Source organism: Callithrix jacchus, chromosome 19, assembly GCF_049354715.1.
Source record: "Callithrix jacchus isolate 240 chromosome 19, calJac240_pri, whole genome shotgun sequence".
In the NCBI taxonomy this organism is placed as follows: Eukaryota; Metazoa; Chordata; class Mammalia; order Primates; family Cebidae; genus Callithrix; species Callithrix jacchus.
In genome coordinates, this window is record NC_133520.1 from 17095439 (window position 1) to 17114990 (window position 19552).

General features: G+C 38.4%; 1 protein-coding gene and 1 pseudogene across 4 annotated transcripts in view; one reads left to right on the plus strand and one right to left on the minus strand.

Annotated features, from left to right (window-relative positions):
• The window catches only part of LOC118149555 (peptidyl-prolyl cis-trans isomerase NIMA-interacting 4 pseudogene), a 131341-nt pseudogene extending 119065 nt beyond the window's left edge, over positions 1–12276 (plus strand). Inside the window, exon 9 of the transcript XR_013529735.1 lies at positions 55–12276. The product of XR_013529735.1 is annotated as a peptidyl-prolyl cis-trans isomerase NIMA-interacting 4 pseudogene (transcript). The remainder of the gene's footprint in view (positions 1–54) is intronic.
• The window catches only part of INTS7 (integrator complex subunit 7), a 94850-nt gene that overhangs the window by 11191 nt on the left and 64107 nt on the right, over positions 1–19552 (minus strand). For all 3 annotated transcript variants that reach the window (XM_008985260.5, XM_008985259.5, XM_078356611.1), the window contains 3 exons: positions 15691–15885; positions 15045–15148; positions 13337–13405 (listed from right to left, as the gene is read on the minus strand). In XM_008985260.5, the coding sequence (XP_008983508.1) occupies positions 13337–13405; positions 15045–15148; positions 15691–15885 (368 nt within the window). The remainder of the gene's footprint in view (positions 1–13336; positions 13406–15044; positions 15149–15690; positions 15886–19552) is intronic.

Here is a 19552-nt window from a genome sequence, read left to right on the forward strand (position 1 = left end):
TCAAACCCAGATATGACTTCAAATTATGTAATTCTTAATCTCTCTGGTTGCCAGGAAATAAGTGTTACTGCCATAGATGAAAGAGACATAAGACATCTGAAAGGGGACTATCAATAAAGCCAGCAGGTAAGTACCAAATTATCAATAAAGATATATACTAACAGGTTAGATGCATAAATTAACAGGTCAGAACATGGAGGAATGTCACAGAAGAAAATGGTCTTGAACATATAAGTAGGTAAGTAAGACAGATAAACTTTGAAGAGGTGGAAAGTACAGAACATTCATGGCTAGGGAAATGGAATGAATCTAAAGCATGGAGATGAAACACACAGGCATGTTCAGAAGACAGTTTGTATACACAGCAAGTTGGGATAAGTTTAACCTCAGTTTCTTCCTTTTTCCTTTACTGCTTCAAACCCCTGCACATTTCTGAAAATATTTCTAAGTGAAAAAAGGCATTTCTAACTAAACTTTTGAAAATACAATGTAAGCAAATATGCTGGGCATAACACTACTCTTATTATTCCCTACTATCATTTTAATGCCTACTATGAATAAGGCATTTCAACCAGGTATTTTATATATATTAGTTCATTTAATCTTCACAACTACTCTGGGAAACAGGCATCATTATCTACCTATAGTTTATGCATACGTGGCTCACCGAGATGATATATACATTCACAGAGCTAGGAGTGACTGGTGAGGGATTCATGTTCATATCTGCCGGGCTCCAAAGCTCTGTTTCCTGCTCTGTACTATATTTTAAGTTCCATTAAGACAAGAACTGCTTTGGGAGGCCGAGGCGGGTGGATCACGAGGTCAAGAGATTGAGACCATCCTGGTCAACATGGTGAAACCCCGTCTCTACTAAAAATACAAAAAATTAGCTGGGCATGGTGGCACGTGCCTGTAATCCCAGCTACTCAGGAGGCTGAGGCAGGAGAATTGCCTGAACCCAGGAGGCGGAGGTTGCGGTGAGCCGAGATCGCGCCATTGCACTTCAGCCTGTGTAACAAGAGTGAAACTCTGGCTCAAAAAAAAAAAAGACAAGAACTGAAGCTCATTTTTGTGATGGACTTTAAGGACAACTAAATTACATAAAAGACTTGCTAACAAAACAATTCCATTTCTAGGTGTACGCAACCACAGATTTGCTTTTTATCTCTGTAAATGAGATTTGTTTCCTAATAGTTCATATAAATAGAGCCATATAATACTCTTTTGTATATGGTATGGAGTAAGGAAGACTTATTTTTTCCCTCTTATATATTTAGTTGTTCTAGCACAATCTGTTGAAAAGACTATTCTTTTCCCATTTAATTATCTTGGCATCTCTGACAAAAATCAAGTCACTACATACCCATTTCTGGACACTCCACCTTACCCTTAAGCCACCATCACTTTGTCTTAATTACTATAGGTTTAAACTAAGTCTTAAAATCATAATTAAGTCTTCCCACTTTAGTTTTTCTCATTTATTTTGCAATATGGTAAAGCACATGAATTGATGTTCTAATGTTAACCCAACCTTGCATTCCTGGGATAAACCCTAGTTAGTCTTAATGTATTATATTCATATATATTGTTGGACTGAATTTGTTGTGTTTTGTGAAAATTTTTTGTCTATGCTAATAAAGAATATTTAAATTTGTCGTATTCACCTAAGGAAATTTCTTGGCACAAAGTTATTCTTCTCTTATTATGCTTTTAATATCTTTAGTATTTGTATTGATGCCACTGTTTTATTTCTAATATCAGTGATTTATTTCTTTTTCTTGCTCACACTAGTTTTATCAATTTTATTAATCTTTTCAAAGAACCAGCTTCTGGTTTCACTGATTTTCTCTACTGGCTGCTTTCACAGCATGTTTTTGAGAGCACTCATGGTTTCTATATGACCTACTGAATGATCAACAGGTCATCCATCCTTATTATTGAGTATACTCAGCATTCTAATTGTGGATATACTACAATTTGTTTATCCATTAGCCTACTGAGAGACACTTGGGTTTTTCCAGTTTTGCTATAATGAATAAAGCTGCTATGAACATTTGTGTATATGTCTGTGTAGAAATATATTTTCATTTCCCTTGGGTAAAATAGTAGGAGTAGAATTGGTGGTCATATGATAAATGTATGTTTAGCTTTATATGACACTGTCAAACAGTTTTCCAAAGTGGCTGTATCATTTTGTATTCCTAACAATATATTACTATGAATTCAAGCTCCTCCACATCTTCACTAACATTGCATACTGAAGGTCTTTTTGGTCTTAGCTGTTCTAGTGTGAGTAGTATCTTATTGTGATTTTAATTTCTCTAATGACTGATGTTAAGCATCTTTTCACGTGCCTACTGTATATTAATATATCTTCTTTTCTGAAGTGTCCAAAATTTTTAAAAATTGGATTGTCGGCCAGGCGTGGTGGCTCACACTTGTAATCCCAGCACTTCAGGAAGCTGAGGTGGGTGGATCACCTGAGGTCGGGAGATCGAGACCAGCCTGGCTAACATGGTGAAACCCCATCCCTAATACTAAAAATACAAAAATTAGCTGGGCATGGTGATGCACATCTGTAATCCCAGCTACTTTACTGAGGCAGGAGAATTGCCTGAACCCAGGAGGTGGAGGTTGCAGTGAGCCAAGATCACGCCACTGCACTCCAGCCTGGGTGACAGATAGAGACTGTGTCTCAAAAAAAACAAAAAAAAACTGGATTGTCGAGTTGTATGGTGTCTTAATAAAACAATGTTTGAATAAAAGTCTTTTGATAGAATGTTTTGAGAATATTTTCTTGCTGTTTGTAACCTTTTTAAATGACATCTTAACAAAAGCAGATTTAAAAGTTTAAATCTAATTCAGAACTTTTTCTCTTATGGTAACTGCTATTTGTGTCCTATGAAATCAAAATCATAACCAACATCAAGATCATGAAAAGGTTTACCAGTGTCACCTTCTAGAAAATTTGGAGTTTTATGTTTTTGTCTGTGATTCATTTGGAATTACCTTTTGTGTATGCTGTAAGGTAAGGTTACATTTTTTTGCCCCAATATAGGTATCTAGTTCTTTGTTTCAAATTGACTGATAGCAGTCTTTACTATTTGCATCCCTTTAATTACTTTGGGTTTAATTGCTTTCTTTTCCTAACTTCATAAAGTAGAAACTGTGATTATTGATCTTAAACTTTCTTTTATATATTTAAGCATTTAAATCTATAAGTTTCTCTTTAAGTTCTACTTATCCCACAAATTAGCTGCATCCCGCAAATTTTGTGGTATGTTCTCATTTTCATTCAGTTTAACATGTTTTCTAATTTCCTTTGTAATTTCTTGGCCTACTGGATTTAGAAATGTTGTTTAATTTCTAAATACTTGGAAATTTTTCAGAAATCTTTCTTCTTTTCTAATTTAATTATGTCAGATAACATTTGATTTCAATGCTTTTGCATTTATTAAAACTTGTTTTGACCTGGCGCGGTGGCTCAAGCCTGTAATCCCAGCACTTTGGGAGGCTGAGGCGGATGGATCACGAGGTCAAGAGATCGAGACCATCCTGGTCAACATGGTGAAACCCCATCTCTACTAAAAATACAAAAAATTAGCTGGGCATGGTGGCGCGTGCCTGTAATCCCAGCTACTCAGGAGGCTGAGGCAGGAGAATTGCCTGAACCCAGGAGGCGGAGGTTGCAGTGAGCCAAGATTGCACCATTGCACTCCAGCCTGGGTAACAAAAGCGAAACTCCATCTTAAAAAAAACAAAAACAAAAAACTTGTTTTATGGCCCAACATATGGTTTATCTTGGTAGATGTTCCAAATGCACTTAAAAAGATGTGTGCTGCTGCAGGTGACATATAAATGTCAACTACGTAAAGTTGGTTGATAGTATCGTTTAAGTTACTATCAACCAGAAGGAAGTGGTGAAATCTCCAACTGCAACTGTGGATTTGTGCATTTCTCCTTCAACTCTGTCAGTTTTTGCTTTATATATTTGGAAGACCTGTTAGTAGGCCTGTAATACTGAAGATTATGTCTTCTGGATGAACTGATCTTTCATCATGATGAAGTATATCTCTTTCTCACTACCTACAGCCCCTATCTTGAAGTCTACTTTGTATAATATTCATATGGCCACTACAGCTTTCTAAGGAGGGTTTGCATGTTATATCCTTTTCTATCCTTTTATTTACTTTTAACCTATGTCTTTATATTCAAAATGGATTTCCTGTAGTAAGCATATAGTTGCATTTTTCTTTTTAAATCCAGCCTATCTCTGGCTTTATTTAGAGTAAGACCATACACATTTATTGTAATTACTGGTATGAGTGGGTTTAAGTGTATCATCTTTTGTTTTCTATCTGTTCTCTGTTCCTGTTTTCCTCTTTCTCTGGCCTCTTTTTGGATTAACTGAGTATTTTAGTAATCCACTTTATGCCTCTACTGGCTTGTTTTATTTCTTGGTGGCTGCTCTAGAGTTTAAAATACCCTCAGTTTATCAAAAGTTACTGTCAAATGACATACTAATAAATGTAAGATTCTTACTACTATATCCTCCCCTTGTCTTATTTCATATATTTTATTTCTATATGTTATAAACTCCTACATCATTTTTCTATAAATGGCAAATTATTTTTAAAAATTAAAAAAAAAATTTTTACCATTTATAATGCTCCTTATTCAGTTTTGTAGGTCTGAATATCTGAGTTTATATCTGAAATAATTTTCCTTCACCCTAAAGAACTTCCTTTATCATGTCTTGTAGTACAGATCTGCTGACGGCAAAATTTATCAGATTTTGTCTGAAAATGTCTTTATCTAACCTTAATTTATTGAAGAATATTTTTCCTAAATATAGAATAAGTTAACATTTTTTTTTCTTCCAGGACTTTGAAGATGTTGTTCCAATTGTCTTTTGGCTTGCAGTATTTCTGATGAGAAATCAATAGACATTCTGATCTTTCATCCCTTCTAAATAATGTCATCTTTCTCTTAAAAAATTTTTTCTCTTTATCATTGGTTTCAAGCAATTTGATTATTATGTGTACTTTGCTCTGAGTTTATGTTTTCTCTGCTAGAGATTCATTAAAGTTTTGACTCTGTGGGTTTACGTTAATTAAATACAAAAGACTTGTAGCCATTTAAATGTTTCCCCCTTTCCCTCTTTGTAGGATTCCAGTTACATGCGTAAGACTAAATGACATTATCCCACAGGCCAACTTTGACTCTTCATTTTTTCAGCCTTTTTTTTCCTCTGTTCCAATCTGGGTAGAGAAATTTAAACTGCTTTGTTGATTATATTCTCTTTGAGGGAACTGACATTGGAATCTCAGGCCTTACTAGATTAAAATTATAGACAGTGTAAATGCAAGAGCTGGGCAATATGGCTAACTAGACACAGTCAGGTGGAACAGCTGCCACCAAGGGACCAGGACAATTGGTGCTCTCCTAACAGATCTTTAGAGGGAAGGCACTAAGAGTGGACAGAGGAAAAGCACAGAAGCTGGGCTAAAGGGGAGGAAGCTGGGACCCCTGCATGGGGATATTACACCAGAGGAACAGTGAGTTTAACTGGCAAAAAACAACCAGCTACTGCCACGGGCCTCTGGAATTCCGGCAGGAAGAGATTGCTCAACCACTATGAGTTGGCACAGAGGGCTCCTGTGCCAACAATGCCCTGGGAGTGATACTAGGCATGAAGAACAGTGGACCTTCCCCTGTCTTAAGCAGCCACCTCCACCTGCTAAGAGGGCACACACAGTCCTGTATCTGCCAGCGCCAAGTCCCTATGCTTACACTACCCACCAGTGCCATGGCACGCACAGTCACCAGCAGGGCTCCCCTATACCCCTCCCCCAGGCAGCTGTGCTGCCTCTGCTGCTGCTGCTGTGAAGGCCCAAAGGCTGGCATCCCAGATCAGCTAGCATCCTGCTACAGTGGGGAAGTGTGCATCCTGCTATGCTGCTGCTGCTGCTGGCATGTGAAACTGAGGTGGATCCTGCTGCCTTCACCCTATAAAACACTTTGACTGGCACCCCCCATTGGAGTAGCCAGTGGCCCTGGAGCACCTTGGCCCCTTACCCAGTGCAGTCAGTTTCTAACCTCAAGGAGCCAGAGAACAAAGTCGGGGCTGATACCAGCTCCCAAGAGCAGGCAGTCCAGGAGATATGAGCTGAGCCTGGCTCCCTAAAATCTTCCAGAAATGAAGCCAGTTGACTAACTCTACCTTATATGACAATCAAACCCTCAGGGTCATCGCACAGGAGAAAAGAAAAAAAAACATGCAAAGAACAGCAACTTCAAAGGCTGAAGGATCATCAGCCCACAAAGACGAGAAAGAACCAGTGCAACAACTTTGACAACTCAAAAAGCCAGAATGCCTTCTTTCTGCTGAATGACTGCACTAACTCTCCAGCAAGGGTTCTGAACTGAGTTGAAATGGCTGAAATTACAGAAATAGAAATCAGAATATGGATAGGAATGAAGATCATCGAGAAGCAGGAATACATCGATACCCAATCCAAGGAAGCTAAGAAGCACAATAAAATGATACAGGAGCTGACAGACAGAAATAGCCAGCATAAAAAAGAGTGTAACCAACTTGACAGAGTAGAAAAACATACTGCAATAATTTCACAATGCAATCCTTAGAATTAATAGCAAAGTAGACCCTATGGAAAGAATCACTGAGTTTAAAGACAGGCTTTCTGAAGACAAGAATAGAGAAAAAACACCTTGGGAGGCTGACATGGGTGGATCACTTGAGATTAGGAGTTTGAGACAAGCCTGGTCAACATGGTGAAATCCTATCTCTACTAAAAATACAAAAAAAACTTAGCCAGGTGTGGTGGCGCATCCCTGTAATCCTAGCTACTCGGAAGGCTGAGGCAGAGTAATCGCTTGAACCTGGGAGGCAGAAGTTGCAGTGAACTGAGATTGTGCCACTGCACTCCAACCTGGGCAACAGTACGACTCTGTCTCAGAAAAAAGAAAAAAAGAATAGAGCCGGGCGCAGTGGCTCAAGCCTATAATCCCAGCTCTTTGGGAGGCCGAGGCGGGTGGATCACAAGGTCAAGAGATCGAGACCATCCTGGTCAACATGGTGAAACCCCCGTCTCCACTAAAAATACAAAAAATTAGCTGGGCACGGTGGCACGTGCCTGTAATCCCAGCTACTCAGGAGGCTGAGGCAGGAGAATTGCCTGAACCCAGGAGGCGGAGGTTGCGGTGAGCCGAGATCGCGCCATTGCACTCCAGCCTGGGTAACAAGAGCAAAACTCCATCTCAAAAAAAAAAAAAAAAAAGAATAGAAAAGAAAGAATAAAAATGAATGAACGAAACCCCCTGAGAAATAGGGGATTATGTAAAGAAACCAAATCTACAACTCACTGGTGTCCCTGAAAGAGATGGAGAGAATGGAAGCAATTTGGAAGACATATTTTAAGATATCTTCCATGAGAACTTCCCCAACCTAGAAAAAGAGACCAACATTCAAATTTAGGAACTGCAGAGAAACCCAACTTCACAAGATCATCCTCAAGACATACGATCATCAGATTCTCCAAGGTCAAAATGAAAAAAAAAAAGAGGCAGCTAGAAAGGTCAGGCCACCTACAAAGGGGAAGTGCATCACACTTAACAGCAGACCTTTAAGCAGAAACTCTATAAGCCAGAAGAGATTGGGGGCTAATACTCAACTCTTTTTTTTTTTTTTTTTTTTTGAGACAGAGTCTCGTTCTGTTGCCCAGGCTGGAGTGCGATGGCACAATCTCAGTTCACTGCAACCTCTGCCTCCCAGGTTCAAGCGATTCTCCTGCCTCAGCCTTCCAAGTAGCTAGGATTACAGGGACATGCCACACGCCAGGCTAATCTTTTCAATATTTTTAGTAGAGATGGGGTTTCACCATGTTGGCCAGGCTGGTTTTGAACTCTTGACCTCAAGTGTTCCACCCATCTCAGATTCCCAAAGTGCTGGGAGTACAGGTGTGAGCCACCTTGCCCGGCCTCAACATTCTTAAAGAAAAGAAATTCCTATCCAGCCAAACTAAGCTTCATAAGTGAAGGAAAAATAAGATCTTTTTCAGACAAGCAAATGCTGACGAAATCTGTTACCACCAGACCTGCCTTACAAGAGCTCCTGAAGGAAACACTAAATATGGAAAGACCATTACCAGCCACTACAAAAACATACTTAAGTACACAGACCAGTGAGACACTATACAGCAACCACACAAAGAAGCCTGCATGATAACCAGCTGCTATCATAATGACAGGATCAAATCCACACATCAGTACTAACCGTTAATGTAAATTGGCTAAATGTCCCAATTACAAGGCACAGATTGACAAGGTGGATAAAAAACCAATACTTGATGGTATGCCAATAGACTCATTCACATGCAATTACGTCCATAGGCTCAAAATAAAGGGATAAAGAAAAACCTACCAAGCAAATGAAAAACAGAAAAAAGAGGGTTTGCAATCCTAAATCAGACAAAACAGACTTTAAGCCAATAAAAATTAAAAAAAAAAAAGACAAGGGCATTATATAATGGTAAAGGTTTCAATTCAATAAGAAGACCTAACTAGCCTAAATATATATGCACCCAACACAGGAGCACCCAGATTCACCAAGCAAGAGCTCAGAGACCTTCAAAGAGACTTAGACTCCCACACAATAACAGTGGGAGAATGCAACACCCCATGACAGTATTAGATCATTGAGGCAGAAAATTAACAAAGATATTTAGGACCTAATCTCAGCACTGAACCAAATGGACCTGATAGACATCTACAGAACTCTCCACCTAAAAACAACAGAATACACATTCTTCTCATCACCTCATGGCGTATACTCTAAAATTAACCACACAATTGGACACAAAACAATCTTTAGCAAGTGCAAAAGAACTAAAATAATAACTACTTTCTTGGACCACAGTGCAATAAAATTAGAAATCAAGACCAAGAAAATTGCTCAAAACCATACGATTACATGGAAATTAAATAACCTGCTCCTGAATGACTTTTCAGCAAATAATAAAATTAAGGCAAAAATCAAGACGTTCTTTGAAACTAATGAGAACAAAGAGACAACATACCAGACTCTCTGGGACATAGCTAGTGTTAAGAGGGAAATTTACAGCACTAAACACCTGCATCAAAAAGTTAGAAAGACCTCAGTTTACAAAGCACATCACAACTAAAAGAACTAGACAATGAAGAGCAAATCAACTCTAAAGCTAGCAGAAGACAAGAAATAACCAAAATCAGACCTGAACTGGAGACTGAGCCCCAAAGAAACCATTCAAAAGATCAATAAATCCAGGAGTTAGTGTTTTGGAAAAAAAAAAAAAGTTAGTATCTATTTAATAGACAGCTAGCTAGACTAAAAAAAAAGAGAGAAGATCCAAGTAAACACAATTAGAAACAACAAAGAAGATGTTATCACTGACACCACAGAAATATGAATACCTCTATGGACACAAACTAGAACATCTAGCTGGAATGGATAAATTCCTGGACATATACACTCTCCCAAGACTGAACCAGGAAGAAATTGAATCCCTGACCAGACCAATAATGAGCTCTGAAATTCAATCAGTAATAAATAGCCTACTAACCAAAAAAAAAAAAAAAGCCAAGACCAGATGGATTAACAGCCAAACTCTACCAGATATACATAGAAGAGCTGGCTCCATTTTCCTACTGAAGCTATTCCAAAAAACTGAAGAAGAGGGACTCCTTCCTAACTCATTCTGAGGCCAGCATCATCCTGATACCAAAACCTGATGGAGACACAACAAAAACCTCAGACCAATATTGTTGATGAACACTGATGCAAAAATCCCAAAAAATACTGGTAAATTGAATCCAGCAGGAAATCAGAAACTTATCCACCAAGATCAAGTAGGCTTTAATCCCTGGGTTGCAAGGTTGGTTCAACACATGAAAATCAATAAATGTAATTCATCACATAAATGGTACTAAAGACAAAACCATATGATCATCTTAATCAATGAAGGCTTTTGATAAAATTCCATATCCCATCATATTAAAAAAAAACTTTGAATAAACTAGACATTGAAAATAAATACCTCAAAATAGTAAGAGTCACCTAAGACAAACCCACAGCCAACATCATACTGAATGGGCAAAAGCTAGAAGCACACCCCCTGAAAACTTGTGTAAGACAAGGATACCCTCTCTTACTACTCCTATTCAACATAGTATTGGAAGTTGCAATCAAGTCAGAATGATCAGGCGAGGGAAAGTAATAAACGGCATCCAAATAAGAAGAGAGGAAGTCCAACTATCCCTGTTTGCAGACAACATAATACAATATCTAGAAAACCCCACGGTCTTGGCCCATAAGCTCCTTAAGCTGATAAACAACTTCAGCAAAGATCCAGGATACAAAATCTAAATTAAAAAATCTAGGATACAAAAATCTACATAAAAAAATCACTAGTATTCCTATACAGCAACCACAGTCAAGCTGAAAGCCAAATCAGAAATGCATTCCCATTCACAACTGTCACAAAAAGAAGAAAATACCGAGGTATACAGCTAACCAGGGATGTGAAAGATCTAAGGAAAACTACAAACTACTGCTCAATGAAATCAGAGGTGACACAAACAAATGGAAAAACATTCCATGCTCATGAATAGGAGAAATCAATATTGTTAAAATGCCCATAATGCCCAAAGCAATGTACAGATTCAATGTTATTCCTATCAAACTGCCAATGACATTCTTCATGGAAGCAGAAGAAACTATTTTAAAATTCATGCAGAACCAAAAAAAGCCTAGACAACCTAAGCAAAAAAAGTAAAGCTGGAGGCATCAGGCTACCAACTTCAAACCATACTACAGGGCTACAGTAACTATGGTACTGGTATACAAACATACACACAGACCAATGGAACAGAATAGAGAGCCCAGAAACAAGGCCACACACACCTACAACCCTCTGATTTTTGACAAAGCTGACAGAAACAAGCAATAGGGAAAGGACTTCCTATTCAATAAATGGTGCTGGGATAACTGAATGTCATATGCAGAAGATAGAAACTGGACCCCTTCCTTACACCACAGACAAAAATCAACTCAAGATGGATTAAAGATTTAAATGTAAAACCCAAAATGATAGAACCCTGGAAGACAACCTTAGCAGTATCATTCAGGACATAGGCATGGGCAAAGATTTCATGAGAAAGATGACAAAAGCAATTGCAACAAAAGCAAAAATTGACAAATGGGATCTAATATAACTGAAGAGCTTCCATATAACAAAAGAAACTATCCACAGATTAAACAAACAACCTACAGTATGGGAGAAAATTTTTGCTAACTATGCATCTGACAAATGTCTAATAGCAAGCATCTATAAGGAACTTGTATTATTTACAAGAAAAAAACAAGCCCATTAAAAAGTGGGCAAAGGACATGAGGACATGAACACTTTTTAAAAGAAGACATAAACACAAGCGTATGAAAACAAAGCTCAACATCACTGATCATTAGAGAAATGCAAATCAAAACCATAATGAGATATCATCGCACACCAGTCAGAATAGCTATTACTAAATCATCAAAATATAACAGATGCTGGTGAGGTTGCAGAGAAAAAGGAACCCTTATACACTGTTGGTGAGAGTGTAAATTAGCTCAACTACTGTGGAAAGCACTGTGTTGATTCCTCAAAAAGCTCAAAACAGAACTACCATTCAACTCAGCAATCCTATAACTGTGTATATACCCCAAGGAATAGAAATCATTCTATCATAAAGACACATGCACACATATGTTCACTGCAGCTCTATTCACAATAGCACAGACATGAAATTAACCTAAATGCCCATCAATGGCACACCAGATAATGAAAATGTGGTACATATGTACCATGAAATACTATCCAGCCATAAAAAAGAACAAGATCATGTCCTTGACAGGAAGATGAATGGAGCTGGAGGCCATTATCCACAGCAAAATAACGCAGGAACAGAAAGCCAAATACCACATGTTCTCCCTTAGCAGTGGGAGATAAATGATGAGAACATATGGAAACATCGAGGGGAACACCACACAGTGGGGCCTACCTGAGGGTGGAAGGTGGGAGGAAAAAGAGGACAAGGAAAATTAACTATTGTGTACTAGGCTTAAAATCTGGGCAATGAAATCATTTGTACAACAAACCCCAGTGACAGGAGTTTACCTATATAACAAACCTGCACAAGTAACCCTGAACTTAAAAGTTAAAAAAAAAAAGAAAATGAATATTTTAAAATAGAATACTGTAATAAGAAGAACAAGGACTCACTCTTTAATGAAAATAATCGGCTGGGCGAGGTAGCTCACGCCTGTAATCACAGCACTTTGGGAGGCCAAGGCAGGCAGATCACGAGGTCAAGAGATCGAGACCATCCTGGCCAACATGGTGAAACCCCGTCTCTACTAAAAATACAAAAATTAGCTGGGCGTGGTGGCACATGCCTGTAGTCCCAGCTACTTAGGAGGCTGAGGCAGGAGAATTGCTTGAACCCGGGAGGCAGAGGTTGCAGTGAGCCAAGATTGAGCCACTGCACTCCAGCCTGGCGCCTGGCGACGGAGCAAGACTCTGTCTCAAAAAAAAAAAAAATTATTTTGAATAATTAATTAGTTATTAGGGGAGAAGGGAGAAGAGAAAAAATTTAAAAGAGCATAACCAGGGATATTTTGGTTTAGGAAATAAACCAAAGGAAAAAAATGTCAAGTTTGAGTTTAATTGTATCACGAACTCAATTTTTAATAAACAGTTTAATTATAATATACAAGAAGAAATTGTTCATATTTAAATAATTTCTCACTTTGAGAGGCCAAGGCAGGTGGATCACCTGAGGTCAGGAGTTCGAGACCAGCCTGGCCAACATGGTGAAACCCCATCTCTACTAAAATAAAAAATTAGCCAGGTGTGGTAGCACATGCCTTAGTCCCAGCTACTTGGGAAGCTGAGGCAGGAGAATCACTTGAACCAGGGAGGCGGAGGCTGCAGTGAGCTAAGATCAAGCCACTGCACTCTACCCTGGGTGACAGAGTGAGACTCAAGTCTCAAAAAAAAAAAGAATTTCTTCCCAGTTCTTTCCACATTAATTTTTTTGAAAACAGGCAGGAGGTAAGTAGAGTCAGAAAATCTGTTTTGTCACTAGTTATATGACCCAGAGAAAATGCTGGAAGAATTCTTCCTCTTTGTTTTTACTACCATAATTCTTGTCCCAAAATACTCTTCTGATGATTACGTAAGACAATGTATAGAAAGTGTTCTGTAACATCAACTATTATTAATATTAGAATTACCTTGCTGATTCTGGATCCAAAATCAGGGCTTCTATTGCATGAGATATCAGTAAACAACTCTGCTGCTGCCTGGATTGATGTTAAGGTTATACACAAAAATAGAGAAGAAACCCCCTATAGGTTTCTATTATCTGAATATTAAATGGGTTAGATTTAATGATTGCCTGGTGAAGGTAATCATAATGCTAGCACTCGAATGGTCTGGGGCTGTACCTTTTATATCAATGTGTAAGGGATATACATTGTCTCTAACGGTGATCTCAAACTCTGTTCCAAGAAGGGTACTTCAGAGGCTACTACTGTGGGAAGAGGAAACTAAGTGACAGGCCCTGTGATTCAATCACAACAACTCTGTTTTTAGACATCGGGGTTTTTCTTTTTTTTTTTGAGAGGAAGTTTTGCTCGTTACCCAGGCTGGAGTACAATGGCGCGATCTCGGCTCACCGCAACCTCTGCCTCCCGGGTTCAGGCAATTCTCCCACCTCAGCCTCCTGAGTAGCTGGGATTACAGGCATGCACCACCATGCCCAGCTAATTTTTTGTATTTTTAGTAGAGACGGCGTTTTACCATGTTGACCAGGATGGTCTCAATCTCTTGACCTTGTGATCCACCCACCTCGGCCTCCCAAAGTGCTGGGATTACAGGAGTGAGCCACTGCGCCCAGCCAATATAGGGGTTTTTCATAAGAGTTTGAGACAAAGAAGCAAATAAAGGTTTCGCCAATAAAAGTTCAAAAACAAAAACAGAGTGGTCTAAGGTGTCTTTATCCCAGAAGTTCCTAATCTAGGGCTCAAGGGGTCTGGCAACCCCTTGAACTTACATGCACATTTTGGTTGTGTATGCACATATACATTTTGTAGGGCAGAGGGCCCATAGCATTCACCGGGTTTCAATCAGTAAACTAAATGCCAAGAACTACTGACTGTTTAAGTCCTACAACTTAAAAAAAGAATTTCGATTCCTTCCTTTCAAAAGTGATTTGAGGTTAATAGTAAGAAAATACAGAGAATTTAAGAAGGGTTTCAAAGTGACAAATAGGCTGGGTGCAGTGGCTCACTCCTTATAATCCCAGCACTTTGTAGGCTGAGGCAGGCTGATCACTTCAGGCCAGGAGTTTGAGACCAGCCCAGCCAACATGGTGAAAACCTGTCTCTACTAAAAATACAAAAAGCCAGGTTATGGTGGCATGCGCCTGTAATCCAGCTACTAGGGAGGCTGAGGGAGGAGAATCAGTTGAACCCAGGAGGCTGAGGTTGCAGTGAGCCAAGATCCTGCTACTGCACTCCAGCCTAGACAACAGAGTGAGACTGCATCTCAAAAAAAAAAAAAAAAAACAAGTGACAACTAATGCTCTGAAGAGATCATTAATAAATGAGATGAAATACTTGTTTTTTGGTAGGAAAATGTGTTGAGTTGTGTCTTGTAGCTCAAGTGAGCACAGGTAAGCAACACTGGCTTTGGATGTTGCTTTGGATGCGCTTCCTGCATATAAAACAAGACACCTTTGAGTTACCCTTTTTTGTTAAAATCCTGGGTAAAATTTAAAAGTAAGACAATTCTGATCATAGGTTTCAAAGGGGAAACTATATAATAAATCTGTAGGCTTATCTAATATGTATTTTGTAGGTAAGCACAGCTGATGTAATTAGTCTATATTTAAAAAAACTTCGAAAGAAAAAAAGAAATACTGGGTCAAGCTTGGGATATAGTTCGACGTTCCTCAAAGTTGCTGAGTCAGCATCAAAAGAGGCCTGGTAAAGATCCCCATATCGAGAAGCAAGGCTCCGAAATTCTTCCATGGACTGTTTCATCTATTAAAAAATATACCAATTATGACAAACAAACATGCTATCATTATTATATAAACAACACAAAAATCATAAAAAAACACCTTCAAACAATAACAATTCAAAAAAATACTGCAATATTTTCATTGTCATTCTGTTCATTTTCATAAACTTTGTTAAATAAAAACAAAAATGGCAAATGAAACTATACATGTTCACAAGATTATTACATATGACATATAGAAACAAAAACATTCGTATTTTAGCTTCAAGTTCCACTGAAATAATTTAGTTATAAACACTCTGAAGTTTTAAAAAAAATTCTATGTCCTTCCTCTTTATATAAATATCTAGCACTCATTGAGATATCATCAATCACTTCATTATTCTAATAACACATCGGTCTATTTTTGGCCAGACAGCTGAGTTAATAAACATTTATGATAATGTCTGAGTTAAACCACTGATTTTAAATTTCACAAGTTTTTATCTTTTAACTAACTTCAAAAACGTCTTCAAAAACCTCTAAAGTGTAAATAAGAAGTGCACTGAAAGTTAAGACCTGCCTGATTGGAGATTCGACCACACCTCTGAAGGTCATTTCCTAGGGTCATGGCAATTGTTGTGGCAATTGCAGGTGGGGGGCTTGTCTTTAGGCTATTACAAGTACAGATAAGTTGAGAGAAGGCTTGTAGAAGGTCAATCCTGAGTTTTACAAATTCACATTGAAAACTTAAAGGATTCAGTGGTGTACTAGCTGCCTGAAAAAAAAAAAAAAGAGATACTTAAGACAAAGTAAACATAACAGTGAGAAGGGGCAGTACCAAGTATTTATAAGTTTGTGGTCAAGTGCAGTAGTTCTCTAACAACACTGATGGATAAAGACCTAAATGATAAAAAGAGAAATGTAATATTAGAATGAAAAACATTGTTATTAAACACCAGCTCTGAAAAACTGTATGTACTCTCACTATTCATAGGTTCCTTACTTCCTACATTCACAATATGTGGGTTGTCAAGAATATCATCAAGAAGATAATCACATAAAGGATGCTTCAAGGACATTACCATCCCTCAAAATCCCTTATTACCTTGCTACTTTTCCAATCTGAAATTCCCATCACTGGAACCTTGAAAAGTTGGGGGCAGAAAGAAAAAGAACGATAAGGGCAGGAAAAATATGTTTCTAGACAGTTGCTGTTTTAAAAAGAGGAACACTACCTCAAAGTTACCTTCTTCCACTGCTAGCCCAAATTTTTTTTTTTTTTTGAGACAGGGTATCGTTCTATCACCCAAGCTGGAGTGCAGTGGCGCAATCATGTCTTGCTGCAGTCTCAACTTCCTGTGCTCAAATGATCGTCCTACCTGAGTTTCCTGAGTAGCTGAGACTAAGGGTGTGCACCACCATGCCCAGCTAATTTTTTTGTAGAGACAGGGTCTGACTATGTTGCCCAGGCTGGCCTCAAACTTCTGTAGCCCAGATTAATTTTAAAAATAATTTCTGGGCCAGGTGAGGTGGCTCACGCCTGTAATCCTGCCACTCTGGGAGGCCGAAGTGGTCGGATCATGAGGTCAGGAGTTCGAGACCAGCCTGACCAACATGGTGAAACCCTGTCTCTACTAAAAATACAAAAATTAGCTGGGCATGGCGGCACACACCTGTAATCCCAGCTACTCAGGAGGCTGAGGCAGGAGAATCTCCTGAACCCGGAAGGCGGAAGTTGCAGTGAATAGAGATTGTGCCAGTGCACACCAGCCTGGGCGACAAAGTGAGACTCCATCTCAAAAAGAAAAAAAAAATATCTGACTAGACACTTCAGAATCCACAGAGAGGCCACCAAGAAAGAAGAGGTTGTTACACACAAATAAGTTTCTATGAGGATGGAGAGGTATCAGGGGTAAGTCTTGGATAGCATCTGCTAGGTAGAAAAGGTAAAAAATGGTAAGGCAAGACAGGGTGGGCAGAGAACTAAGAAAACCTTCAACTATTTAACAACTGTCCTAGTGGAGATCCTAGCACTGTGTTTTTAACAAAAGGCACACACTAAAAATGTACTATTTTAACAATAAACGAAGACATAGTGAAAATCTTCCTCTATGACGTGACCCACTTAAGACATGCTAATGCTATTTCTTAAATACTATCTCACATTAGTCTTTTAGCAAAAGAGCCAGACATGGTTTTGGGTTTCTAGAAGTCAGTTACAAATATTATCTATATGGCCAATTTTACCTCATATTGACCTTAGTGTAGCCGTCTCTACTATTAAGTGTCAAATGATCTGTTTTATTATTTGGTAGCATTCACATTTTACTCCACAAATTTAGTAAACCACTTACCACATCCTTTTAAAGAATGTATGCTTGCTATAGTATTCCTCTCAAACTGCAAAGGCCCTTGATGAAACATTTTATGTAAGGTAGAGGTAATAACTATACCCAATATATTTAATTCTGTGGTTTTCCACATTCAGAATATTTTGTTGTAATCATGAACAGCACAGATTAGGACATTAAATCGACTACTTCAATTGTTTTTAATTTCTTAGATGAGATCTGATTTGCTGTTATTGGAAGATAAATCCCCCCGCTGCCTCTGCGCCTTACGCTGCTACTTGCTGTTTTAAATTTATGTTTCTCAGTAGCTTCAGAAGGGACAGGGGTACAAGCAGGTTTATGTGACACTGTTATATAAATACTACTGACCATCTTAACAGACAAAAAATACTGGCAATATTGTTCTAACACACATTATAAAACTGAAAGAGAAGTAAGATGTAGTGAAGGAGATCTGCTGCTACTCTGGATTTATCTCTAACAAGAAATATTTGATTGATGATAACCTTAAAAGTGATTGTGCCATCCTAGACCATGCTATACCAAAGGAAAGCAGTGTTACAAACAGTACATGTGTTTGAAAAGAACACAGAAAGAGACAGATTTGTAATAAAAGTCAAAGACTTGTATTTAAAAGGTAATATAATCCAATAACAATGAGAGATGTTTAAGAAATAAAATTTAGACTACAGAAGTATGAATAATGCCAATGAAAAATACAGGGATCTCATTTCCCTTTCTTTCCACTGGGGCTAAAGCTTTAACAGAGGTTGGGTTCTAACATCAGGAGCAATCAAAATTACCCCGGAAAATTCCTCAGGAATGAGTTATTTCCAGTTATTTCAACATAGCCAGCTGAAGAAACAACAAAATTAGAATTCTTTTCTAATGCTCATTCTGGGGTACAAGCTAATTGAGAAGAATGGCTGGCAAAACTGTCTCCACTGTGCAAATAGTCTTTTTTTTTTTTTCCTAAACATATATAGTCAAATTTGTGTTAAACACACATATTACTATTTCACTGAATTTCTGATTTGTATTACATATATTGTTTTCTAAGCAGACTAGCTAAAGAAATCAAAATAGCTGAAAAAAGCTACCTGATAAGCTCATTGTATTATTGTGAAAGAAGTCTCCAGAACTTTTTTCATCTTGCAGAACTGAAACTTTATGCTCATTAAACAACAAACTCCCCCTTTCCCCTTGCCTCAAGCCCCTGGCTACCACTATTCTACTTTCTGTTTTTATGAATTTGACTACTTTAGATATTACATAAGTCGAATCATATAGTATATGTCTTCTGTGACTGCCTTACTTCACTTAGCATAACATCCGTTTTTAAAAAAATAAGCCAAGCCTAAAGCTAGGGTAAGCTAGATTAAACCAGCCCTCCTGCTAAGACCAACTGGGAAAGTAGAACAAAGTATTAAAAGTATCTGTGTGAAAGCACTGAAGAACCACTAAGGTACTAAGGAACTGTGGAGCCAAAATCATGAAGAGAAGGGAAACCCAAAAAGGTAACACTGACATGCACTAATTTGAAAACTGCAACTGAAAAGCTGAGCAGAGCTTTCAGCAGTCAGTCCCCTAAAACTAGAAAGGACTATGGAAAATACTTCAGGCTTTCTGCTGTAACCTCAAAGAACTACACCCTAGTAATCTGGAGAACCTAAAAATATGCTGGCCCTCACAAAGACTGAAGCCCAGCTTTCAGTCAGTTCAATCCTTGGCTAAATTAAGGTGATCTGTCCTTAGCCTAAGTGCCTGTCAAAAGCAAAGAAAAATAATTTAAGGCTCTGATAATGTAATACCTATCAATTTTCAAACACACTGTCCAAAACTCAATAAAAAATAACCAAGCGGCCAGGAGTGGTGCCTCACACCTATAATCCCAGCACTTTGGGAGGCCTAGGTGAGCAGATCATGAGGTCAAGAGTTCAAGACCAGTCTGGCCAACACAGTGAAACCTGGTCTCTACCGAAAATACAAAAAAATTAGCTAGGCATGGTGGTGCACAGCTATAAGCCCAGCTACTTGGGAGGCTGAGGCAGGAGAACTGCTTGAACCCAGGAGATGGAGGCTGCAATGAAC